Raw genomic sequence first — 11,640 nt, forward strand, 5'->3', positions numbered from 1 at the left:
GAGAGATGAAGGGGGTTGACACCCCAAGAAGCCTTGTCCTTGGGCTCCTCCCTGCTTCTTCCAACTCAAATCTGGAAGCCTGAAGGTTTGGCCTTAGTCAGAAAAGCCAGGAAAAGGAGCTAGGTCCCTAGCAAGGTGACAGGTCAGGTTATCAGAGACCTGGAGCCGTAGTCACTTAGGTCCTCCGCTGGCCCAGGTTCCTGGGAAGACACAGAGGCAGGAGCCTTTGGAGACCAGTCTGGGCTTCCTTCTTGATTTTCAGCTCCAAACAGCAGCCCCAAGCCCAGCAGGGGAGAGTGGTTAGAGCAGCTGTCTGCCCTTCCTGCCTTCTCTGGCTGTGGGTGTGGGTGGTGACTCTTGCCTCCTCATCCTCTATCCCTGTGATAGGAGATATGTGGACAGGCGACTCATGAGATGCTCTTCCGTGAGCCTTCCCAGATATGGGGGTGCTTCTGGGTCTGCAATTCTCCAGCCGGGAAGTTGAGAGAGACAATGATCTATGGTTTCCCTGCATCTGTCATTATGAAGACACCTAGGTCATGGGGTGGGAGACTGTCTGAACCTGAGGCGTCGAGGGCCTGAAAAGTGTGGGTGTGGGGGGGGGGGTTGGGTCCAGCACTCCCAAATACTCAGGCACAAGTGAAGCAAGTACAACCAAAGGTGGTAGTGAGGGTGGCAGTCTCCTGTCCTTGTCCCTGCAAGGTGACTCTAAGGTAGGAACCTGGGGGAGTGTCTTGGTAGCACCTTCCCTGCCGGTGACCGTAAACTTGACTCCTGGGATCAGTAACGACCAGTGACCACATGTGTGGCCCCATCTAAGCACAAGTATGACTTTATTGAGCCCCAGCTGGGTGTCACTTTGCCCCCTCTCATTCGTACCTCCCCGTTTTGGCCATTGGCCATCAATTTCAACTTCCTGGGATCTCTGGTGTCAACCCTTTCCAAGGACTGGGTTGGGGTATCTCTTGCTACTGATGGTGGCAGCGGTCTGGGGAGCATAGGGCTGTGGAAGCGACATCGTCACCTCAGCCGAGGTAGAAGAGACACATGAAGGTGTTGGCAAAAAAGAAGAAGCCGCAGGCACCCACACTGATGAGGGACGGGGCGTCACTCTTTGCGGGTTTCGGAGGGAGTTTGACAGTGACGACTGAAGGAGTCGGAGGCTTCACCTGGCTCTCATTCTGTCCCAAGACTCCTGTTTGTATCTGCAAGAGAATTGTGGTGCTCAGGAGCTTTGAACCTCATGGTTCAGCTCTAGGTTTCCCCAACTCTGGGCCTCCAGAAAGCTTCCATCATAGGCCCTGTTGGGATGTCTGGCTTCCTGCCTCATCACAGGCAGTGATGAGGCCGTCTCTGCCCCTGTCATTCTCCTGTCCCCACAGAAATTTCCTGTCATGTTTCAGACCACCAGGTCCTCCAGCACAGAGAGAAGCAGAAACCCATCCTTGACCTGAGCCTGAGGAAGGGTTTCCCCTGCCAGAGACATGGGGGTGCTTCTGGGTCTGTGGTACTGCAGTTTGTCTCCTGTCAAGAAGAGACCATCGTAGCCTGCAGTGTCACAGGAGACAGGGCTGGATGAAAGGGGCAGAATGCGGGGTGGGAATGACCAGATGTGACAAGCTGTCCTTGATGCTTGATTGGGCAGCAACTGATTCCTGATGGGAATCACACTAGTTTTGGTGCCAATCAAACTGCCCTTGACGCTTGATCGAGATGTTCTTGATCGAGAACTTGATGGCTCCGTTTCCTGTAGTAATCAGGTCCCTCTGGGCACACAGGTGCCTCGAAGCCTGCCTCCCAGAGTGACTTAGAGACTGACCGAGAGATTTCCGTCTCTGCATTCCCACACACGAAGGCTTCTCCATAGCAGGGCCAGGGACCCCCTGCCTCCTGTGGTAGTCTCTCAGCCATCTCCTCACCCCTGCTAAAAGGACTGTTCCTACAGCTTTCCTCAACAGGGCTTCCTCCCTATGCTCCATGACCCAGAATTGCACAGAACCCTTTGAGTACCTCCATGTAGCTGACACCCTATGAAGTTTCCCCACATGGGACCATGGGCTTCCCCAAGGGCAGTCTGTGGTCACTAAGGAGTGCAAGGCCAGGCCTACAGGCCCTCCTGGTATCCCAGGTCTCCTGTTGGTGACCATCTATCTCTGCCCCGGTGGTAGAAGACTAGCTACCCCAGGATCTTGCATTCCCTCCCTGACCCTAGCCCAGCCAGTCAGTAGAGGCCTGGTGTTGGAGGCATGAGTCTAAGAAATGTCCTTACCTGAACTGCCACCAGGAGACTGATGGTGACGACGAGGAGGAAGCCGTTCATTCTGGATCTTCTCTGGTAGCCGCTTTGAGAGATGAACTCAGGGCTGTCTGCAGGCCTCTGAGTTTGGATGCTTTTGAACTAGGAGGCAGAGGAGCTAGGGAGGGTGAGGGGAGGAGAGAAGGAGGGCCTGGGGGCAGGGAAGGGAGCTTTCAAACGTGTGGGTGGATGAAACTAGCCTCAAGGTTCCAAGACTTGGTAGATGAATTCTGGCTTTTCAAAAGCCCAGGCAGGAGATGAGGGTAACAAGAGGGCAGTGCACAGCATTGCCTGGGCTTGGAACCATGTCCTGGCCACGAAAATTCACTTTCATCACTTGACAACTCGACCTCAGTCTTTAACGAGAGAGAGAGAGAGAGAGAGAGAGAGAGAGAGAGAGAGAGAAAGAGAGAGAGAGAGAGGAGATGCTGGAGGATCAAATGCAGTGATAATCCTTATTTTTATTTATTTTTTAAAATTTTTTGAGGTAGGGGTTTTTTGTGTATCCCTGGCTGTCCTGGAACTCAATCTGTAGACCAGACTGTCCTCAAACTCACAGAGATCTCCTGCCTCTGCCTCCCAAAGGCTGGGATTAAAGGTGTGGACCACCACCACACCAGTGATAATCCTTAATTTTATTTATATATTTTGAGACTTGGTCTCTATCACTCTGGCTGTGTTTAAATTCAGGATCCTCCTGTCTCAGCATCCTGAATGCCGAAATTACAGGCCTGCATCACCCTGCTGGCTAATAAGTTATTTTAAAAAGAGCCAACAAAGGGCTGGAGAAATGGTTAGGAGCCCTGGCTGCTCTTCTAGAGGACCTGGGTTCAATTCCCAGCACCCACATGGCAGCTAACATCTGTAACTCCAGTTCCAGAAGATCCAACAGTCTCACACAGACATACATGCAGGCAAAACATCAATGTACATAAAATAAAAATAAATCACTAAGAAACAAAAAGAGACAACAAGCCTGCCTCTGCTTTCTGAGTGCTGGGATCAAAGGAGTGTGCCACACTATTTATTTTAAAGAGTACTAGCCAGGCATGTGGAAGCATGCCTTTAATCCCAGACCTTGGGAGGCAAAGGCAGGTGGATCTCTGTGAGTTCAAGGCTAGTCTAGTCTACAGAGTGATTTCCAAGACAGCCTGGACTACATAGTAAGATCCAGTCTCAAATCAACAAAACCCCCTGTGTAGTAATAATACCCAACACTAGAAACTGTTATATAGATGGTAGAAAGACTGAGTTCCTGTAATATCATGACTCAGTGAGGTAGAGCAGGATGAGGGATCAAGGGCAGCCACAGATAGACAGTGACTTTGAGGCCATCCTGCACTACCTGGGCATGTCTAGAAACAGACAAAGGAACTAAGAGAGTGGGGTGGATACTGCCATCAGTTTTGTGAAAGCTCGGGATCACTTAGATTCAGGACAGGGTGTCAAGGATGGGTGAATTTTTAAGTCAGGCTTTATTCCATCTGGGCCTCAGGCTCTTCATTTCAAGTGGATTATTTTGCAATAAATATTTGAAAAAATAAATTTTTAAAATGTGTGTGGGTGCCAGGCAGTGTTGGCCCACGCCTTTAATCCCAGCACTCAGGAGGCAGAGGCAGGTGGGTCTCTGAGTTTGAGGCCAGCCTGGTCTACAGTGAGAGTGAGTTCCAGGACAGCCAGGGCTAGAAATCCTGTCTCAAAAAAAAAAAAAAAAAAAAAAAAAGTGTGTGTTTCATTTGCATGTACATGTGTGCACCATGTACGTGGTGGTACCTGGGAAGGCCAGAAGAAGACATCAGATGCCCTAGAACTGAAGTTATAGCTGGCTGTATGTAGGTGCTGGGAATTGAACCCAGATCCTTTGCAAGAGCAGCAAGTGCTCTTAACTGCTAGGCCATCTCTCCTGCCCCTTCCTGAAGTCTCTTTGGCCCCGTTTTGGGATTTGGGTGAAGAGAGGAGCTGAGCACTTCATGGCACTCTGGGAGGGACAAGTGGGCACTGCGGACAAGCAGGCGAACGCAGGCTAGCTAGCACCCAGGAATTAGGACGAGGCAGCACTGTGGGAGAGCTCCAGACTGTTTGGACAGTGCCCTAACTTATTAAAACAACAACAACACACACACACACAAACAAAACAAAACAAAACAAAACAAAAAACAAAAACACCCGTGGTCTCAGTGATACTGGGAAATAATTACCCCATTTGGCTGATGAAAAAAAAATGACTCGTCCAAGTTCAGAGCCATTTGGACTTGAGTCTAGGTCTGTTTGATGCCTAAGCCATGTGTGGGACGTCCAGGGAGTGCACTGACGGAGTGCTTTTCGTTGTTTTGTTTGCCTTTAATGTGATGCTGAGGCCCTCGCAGGAACTAGGCAGGCACTCCCCAGTCCCCGATTAACTCTTGACTCCCTATCCTGATTCCTTGGCTCAGCAGCCCAGCTCCGGCCTCACCCATTCCCTCTGGCTTAGTCTATTTGGTGTTGTATTTGCATGCCACAGGGTAAGGGGATTCCCTGGTTTTTCTTATGTGGGTCAGGGCCTTTGTCATAGGCCTAGGTGAACCTGGGTGGCTTTAGGGACCTTGATCTCCTGTGATAAAGCTGAGGGGACTAAAAAAGTGAGAACCAAGCTTAAGGGAGAAAGGCGGGAGCGGAGGGGGGGTGTGACAGTCAGCCCCTCCCATAGCTCTCTGCTGCTCTCCCAGGAAGAGGTGACTCTTGGGATGCCTGGGAGCCAAGGGAATAGCAGGTGCGCAGCAGCAGGAAATCAGAGGCCCATGCTGAAGCCCACGAGTGTCCTGCCAAAACTGGCCACTGACTGGACAATTATCTCCTTTTTTTTTTTTTTTTTTGGTTTTTTTCGAGACAGGGTTTCTCTGTGTAGCTTTGCGCCTTTCCTGGAACTCACTTGGTAGCCCAGGCTGGCCTCGAACTCACAGAGATCCACCTACCTCTGCCTCCCGAGTGCTGGGATTACAGGCGTGCACCACCACCGCCCGGCTCTCCTCACTTTTGGGAAGAAGCTAGCACGCCTGAACCCCAGAGCTGACCTGCCCACCCAGGTTGTCCAGAAAAGGGTGTCCAATCCTCTGGAATTGGAGCTACAGACAGTTGTGAGCCACCATACATGGGTTTTGGAGTTCGAACTCAGGTCCTCTGGAAGAGCAGCAAGTACTCTTTCCCGCTGAGCCATGTCTCCAGCCTGGAAGTAAACTTTTTAAAAAGTATCACTGTGGGGCACACATGTGCCCATGAGTGTTGGAGGACACCTTTCAGGAGTTGGTTTGTTCCTTTGTACAGTGTGGGTCCTGAGGATTGAACTCAGGTCGTCAACCTTGGCGGCAGGCACCTTTACCTGTCCAGTCATCTCACTAACTCCTTAAACTTATTTATTTATTTTTTCTTTTGGTTTTTCAAGACAGGGTTTCCCTCTGTTAACAACTCTAGCTGCCCTGGAACTCACTTTGCAGACCAGGCTGGCCTTAAACTCACAGAAATCCACCTGCCTCTGCCTTCTGAGTGCTGGGATTAAAGGCATGCACCACCACTGACTGGCTTATTTTTATTTAGTTATTTTAGATTAATAAAAACTCATTTTTATTTAGTTATATTTCCAGCCCTGAGTATTGAACCCATGACTGCACAATAAATATGTGTTCTTACTAAACATGTGCTCTACTACTGATCTACACTCCCAGAAATATTATCTTGCAAAGCCCCAAAGTATCCTTTTCAGATCTGGAGACGTGAGATCTGAGGTGATGCTACTATCAGTGTAGGTGTAATGTGGGGTGGGACGGGATGGGACATCAGGGTTCTGGGAACATCTTGAAGGGTCATGAGGGCTTGGACGTGGAGATATGTCTGCTGTCTGTCCATAACCAAGAAAAGAAGTAGGGTTTCAAACATTTGCCTCTCTTCACCTCTGAGCAGCTACATTCTGTCTTGACAGTATTTGAATAGACAGAAGACCGGTTGCCAAGCTGAGAGGGCTTTAAGAAAGCCCCATTTGACAGATGGAAAAACTGAAGGTAAGGCAAAGTTAGTGCTAGAATTACAGGCTTGACCTCCCAATGGCTGTGCTCCATCAGACACCTTATCTAGGTGGACTCCTGAGCCCTGACAAAGCAGGAGAGTCTATGCCACTCCTCAGGGAGGGAGACCAGATTTCTCAGTATAATGACCAAGCACCCCTACCCAGCCTTCTTCCCCAGCTTCATACCTCATTGGTAACATCTCCCACTACCCTGGGCATACACACCAATTCCTAGTTAGTCCTCACCCAGCCCTGCTTGTTCTTGCCCTGGCTGCCTCAGCCTCATGACACCAGGCATTTCCTCTGCCCTTCCCCAGTATTCACACCCAAAGCCCCTGCCCAGAGAAACTTTCCGCTTCCTCTGTGAAACTCCCTCCAAGATGGAGGTGTCTTTTCACCTTCAAGAGCTGCTTCCGCTACCCTGAAGACTACTGTGCTCGGAAGATACTTCCCTCAAAGACCCAAGGGCTTGGTTTTCATGCCCTGCAGCACGTAAAACCAGGTGTGGTGGTACACCTCTGTAATCTCAGGAGTAGAGGTTCGATCGAGGTCATCCTCGGCTACATAGTGAGTTTGAGACCAGACAGAGCTACACGAGACCCTGTTTCAAACAAAACAAGACACAAATCAATAGACAACAACAGACGATTGTACTGTCTTTTGTGACCTGGGCTAGGACTTGTCACCTTTCCAACCCAGCAGAGGGTAGGACATGGGACTAACAGGTGTCAGGGACCACTGAAAGAATGAGTGAAAGTTAAGGTGTCCACTTTCACCCCACTGCCAAGCCTTGGCATTGATTGGTCTGGTTACTATGGACAAGCCCTGGCTCTATACTGAGGAGTTACCAGTGTAGAAAAGAATGCATGGGCTGAGAGCAGGGAGGCTGCATTTGTGATGCTTCACTCCTGAAAGTATTTCTCTCTTCCAGAAAAGAGAAAGAAAGAAAGAAAGAAAGAAAGAAGGAAGGAAGGAAGGAAGGAAGGAAGGAAGGAAGGAAGGAAGGAAGGTAGAGACCCAAACAAGCAGGCAAGCTCCCCACTTGGCTTCTGGGTGTCAGGGTGAAGGTATTGTCTTAGCTGGGGTTTCTATTGCGTCGATGAAACACCATGACCAAAAAGCAAGTTGGGGAGGAAAGGGTTTATTTGGCTTACACTTTTATAGCACTCACTGTTCATCATCAAAAGAAGCCAGGACAGGAACTCAAACAGGGCAGGAACCTGGAGGCAGGAGCTGATATGGAGGCCATGGAGGAGGGCTGCTTGCTGGCTTGCTCTTCATGGCTTGCTCAGTTTGCTTCCTTGGGATGGAAGCAATCACAATGGGCTGGATTCTCCCCTGTCAATCACTAATTAAGAAAATACCTTACTGCTGGATCTTTTTGTTTGCTTGGGTTTTTTTCTGTTTTGTTTTGTTTTGGTGTGTGTGTGTGTGTGTGTGTGTGTGTGTGTGTGTGTGTGTGTGTGTGTTTGTTTTTTTGTTGAGACAGGGTTTCTCTGTGTAACAGCCCAGGCTGTCTTGTGAACTCACTCTGTAGGCCAGGTTGGCCTGGAACTCACTGGGATCCTCTTGCCTCTGCCTCCCAAGTGCTAGGATTAAAGACATGTGCCACCATGCCTGGCTGAACCTAGTTTTAATGGCATTAACTGTTTCCCTGGTTACTGTTGTAGCTCAGGTTCATCTAACAGGATGTCATAAACTCTGTGGCTTCAAAAGAAGAAAATAATCATTTTTGTGGTTCTTTTTTCTCTCTGCCTTCTCCCTTACTACAGAGACCAGAGCCCTGGTCTCTTCCTGTTCTTGAGTCTGGTGCCTTAGACCCCTTGGCCATCCCAACAGCCCTCTTCCTGTTCTTAAAAGGACACTCATCCCATCCTGGGGCCCCAACCTCCCAACCTCTTCTAAACCTAGGTACCTCCTGAAGGCCACAGAGGGAGAACAGAGGTTGGCCCTCTCCCTCCACCATACAGGTTCCAGAAATTGAAGTCAGGGAAGTGAGTGCCAGGATTAAAGATGTGCGCCACCACCCGGCTACAGCCCGATCTTATGGAGGCATTCTCTCAATTGAGGTTCCCTCCTTACAGGGGACTCTTGCTTGTGTCCAGATGACATAAGATTAGCCAGTACAATAGGGAAACAGGAAACAACAGGCCAGCCGTCACAGGGACCACATGATAACAAATCAAACAGAAAAGGACAGACAACGAAGAGTCTCATGGAAGGGGCTAGATAATAGAATTATCAATATGACTTTTCAGCAACTGCACGTGGACTGTGCAAAGACATATAAGACAAGATAGCTGAGCTGGGCAGTGGAGGTGCACGCCTTTAATCTCAGCACTGGGGAGGCAGAGGCAGGTGGATCTCTGTGAGTTCAAGGCCAGCCTGGTCTACAGAGTGAGATCCAGGACAGGCACCAAAGCTACACAGAGAAACCCTGTCTCGAAAAACCAAAACCAAAACCAAAAAATAGCTGAAATAGAAAAAAAGAACCAAATGCAAATTTCAGAAATACAGTGTTAGCAGAGAAAACCGCAGTGCACAGGGCTAACCTCAGACTGGATACAACTAATGTGGAAGGCAGACCATTGGACATATGCACTATGTCTCTCAGCTACCTGCTGTTGCCTGTTCCTGGCTTCCGTTTGGGCTATAGGGCTACAGCAGTGAACAAAAAACCACGGTCTCTACCCACGAGCTGACGTTCACATGGGGGAAGACAAAAAAGACTGGCAATTTCAGGGTTCCATAAACACTGAAGAAATCAAGGTGCAAGAAGAGAGAAAGGGAGAAAGTGCGTCCAGATGAGTGGTCAGGACTGGACACTGGGAAGAACTGCTAATGTTCAGACTCGCTGGAGACCTGTGGACACACAGCACCTTGGATTGCCGCCCCATCCCAACTGTACAGTATTCTCTCGCAAGGGTTGTGGGGGAGGAGAGGTGTAGGAAGGAGGAGATGGGGAAGGGGGGAAATACCTCTCCCTTGCCCCTCTCCTCCTCTCCAACCCTTCTTTGAGACAAGGTCTCACCGTGTAGCGCAGGCTGCCCCTAAACTTGTGATCCTCTCCCCTCTGCCCTGTGAGTCCAGGATTACAGGCATGTAATATTATGCCACCGAGCACAGCTGCACAGTGTTCTTTAATAACTGTCCCCAGGGCCTAGCACAGGCCCACACAGAACAAGTTCTCATTATGTACCTTGCTTGTCCATGATGAACTGGGATAAAGCAAGGGAAGGTGTTGTAGCACCCCTTACAGTGTGGTCATGTGATTGCCCTAAGATTTGAATTTTCATGGAGAGAAGTTTAACTTAATAGCACCATGGAACAGTCAAGGTAAATCTTTGTTGCTGCAGTTTTTGAGACAGGATCTCACTCTGGTAGTTAGACTAGCCTGGAACTCACAATATAGCCCAGGCTGTCCTAAAATTTCTATCAAGGTAAATCATCCATCCATCCATCCATCCATCCACCTTTTTGCTTACTTACTCTTCCAATCTATTGGTACTGAAAGGTAGCCATCTTGAAAGATGTTCCTTCCCCCTCCTCCTTCTTCCTCTAGAGGTATTTGCTGACCAGCAGTTTTTTTTAATTGACCAAAAGTTGAACCTATGGGAAAGATAAGGCTGGGATAATAAATCTGTGTATCCTAGACTTCGCAAAACAAGATATGAGGAGTAATGGGCTCGATTGACCAGAAGTTGAACTTGAGTGTAGGACTGCAACAATAAATCTGAATGTGTCAACAAAAGCAGGACATAGGGAGTAAACATTTATGTCTCAATAGGAACCCTGAATCCTGTTAGCAATTAGTAACCTTATGCTTACCTCATCCCTAGCCCCCAAGATATGTAACATTCTGCATGTGAACCTTTCCTATATAAACCCTTTCGAGTGAGTGCTCTGGGCCATCCCTCTCCTCACCTACTGTAAAGTGGTGTTGGGGAAGTCCCTGTTAGGCCGGAATAAAGGAAACCTTTTGTTCTTACATAAGAAGTTGGCTCCTTGGTGGTCTTTGGGGGGGTGCTCACTCGAGGGCATTACAGTGCTCACAAGCTGGGGCAAGATGAGTGAGAAAGGGACTCTTCTCTCAGGACCACTGCCTATGGGAGGATCACTGTAGTTCACAAAACTGAATGGGAAGGTCATCATGGTATCCGCTTTAAAGCAGAATATAGGTCAGCTTAAGGGCAGGGAGAAGAACCTGAGCTGGTTCCTGGAGGAGGGGCATCTGAGCTGGTTCCTGGAGGAGGGGCATCTGAGCTGGTTCCTGGAGGAGGGGCATCTGGGTAGGCTTTTGAAGAAGAATTCTAGAGAAGCAATGGAAGGTATCCCACACTTGGGAAGGAGCATGCTGCTTGGAAGTTGAGGAGGGTAGAGGACAGGACATAAAGGCTTCACCGGAGGTGGTGGCTGTAGGGGTGGCAAAGAGGGGGAAGGAGATTGAGCAGTAGGTTCTATTTATTTATTTATTTAGGCTTTTTGAGACAGGATTTCTCTGTGTAGCTTTGGAGCCTGTCCTGGAACTCGCTCTGTGGCTCAGGCTGGCCTCGAACTCATAGAGATCCGCCTGCCTCTGCTTTCCATAGTGCCAGGATTAAAGTCATGTGCTGCCACCACCACCCCAGCTGCTAGGTTTTATTCTAAGGGACGCCATAAACTTAGAATTAGACTCCCTCTCTTCGTTCGCTTCCTCCCTGAGCTGCTAGTGTCCAATAAACTTAACCACAAAGGAGCCAGACTTGATAAGCATCTTTCAGGAAATGACCTAAAAGTCAAGTAGATTCTGTCCACTCAAGAATAGAAACTCAGCCAGTGGTGGCAGCAGAGCAGCAGCAGCGCATGCCTTTGAGATCCCAGAACTCAGGAGTTCAAGGCCAGCCTGGTCTACAGAGCGAGTTCCAGGACAGCCAGAGCTATGTAGAGAAACCCTGTCTCTAAAAAGCAAAACAAAACAAAACAAAAAACAAACAAAAAAAGAAAGAGAGAGAGAGAGAGAAAGAGAGAAAGAAAGAAAGGAAGGAAGGAAGGAAGGAAGGAAGGAAGGAAGGAAGGAAGGAAGGAAGAGAAAGAACAAAGAACAGGAACTCAGACTGTGGACGGGATAAAGAGGCAGCCAGCAGAGCAGTGGAGCTCCATCCCAGAGTAAAGAGGGTATGCTGGGGAGTGTGGGTCTCCAAGGTCTCAGCACTCGAGGCTTATTTGGAGCTGACGACCTCAGATTTCCAGGGTCCCTAGGATGGCACCTGAGTGACAAGGGTTGGGAAGTGATTCTGAGGAGAGCTTACGGTGCTTCTCAACCTTCCTA

General features: G+C 49.1%; 1 protein-coding gene across 1 annotated transcript; it reads right to left on the reverse strand.

Annotated features, from left to right (window-relative positions):
* Positions 1 to 863: 863 nt before the first annotated feature.
* LOC118577042 (CAMPATH-1 antigen-like) lies at positions 864 to 9,886 on the reverse strand. The gene is made up of 3 exons (XM_036177021.1): positions 9,822 to 9,886; positions 2,270 to 2,652; positions 864 to 1,205 (listed from the first exon to the last, which is right to left on the reverse strand). The coding sequence occupies exons 2-3, from the start codon at positions 2,318 to 2,320 to the stop codon at positions 1,026 to 1,028; spliced, it is 231 nt and encodes a 76-aa protein (XP_036032914.1). The 5' UTR covers positions 2,321 to 2,652; positions 9,822 to 9,886; the 3' UTR covers positions 864 to 1,025.
* Positions 9,887 to 11,640: the final 1,754 nt, after the last annotated feature.

The sequence above is a fragment of the Onychomys torridus genome, chromosome 2, assembly GCF_903995425.1.
Source record: "Onychomys torridus chromosome 2, mOncTor1.1, whole genome shotgun sequence".
In the NCBI taxonomy this organism is placed as follows: domain Eukaryota; kingdom Metazoa; phylum Chordata; class Mammalia; order Rodentia; family Cricetidae; genus Onychomys; species Onychomys torridus.

Coding starts and splice junctions, on each gene's coding strand:
- LOC118577042 (XM_036177021.1), bottom strand. CDS start 2,320: ATGAACGGCTTCCTCCTCGTCGTCACCATCAGTCTCCTGGTGGCAGTT. Junction 1,206..2,269: donor GTCTCCTGGTGGCAGTTCAG/GTAAGGACATTT, acceptor ATTCTCTTGCAG/ATACAAACAGGAGTCTTGGG.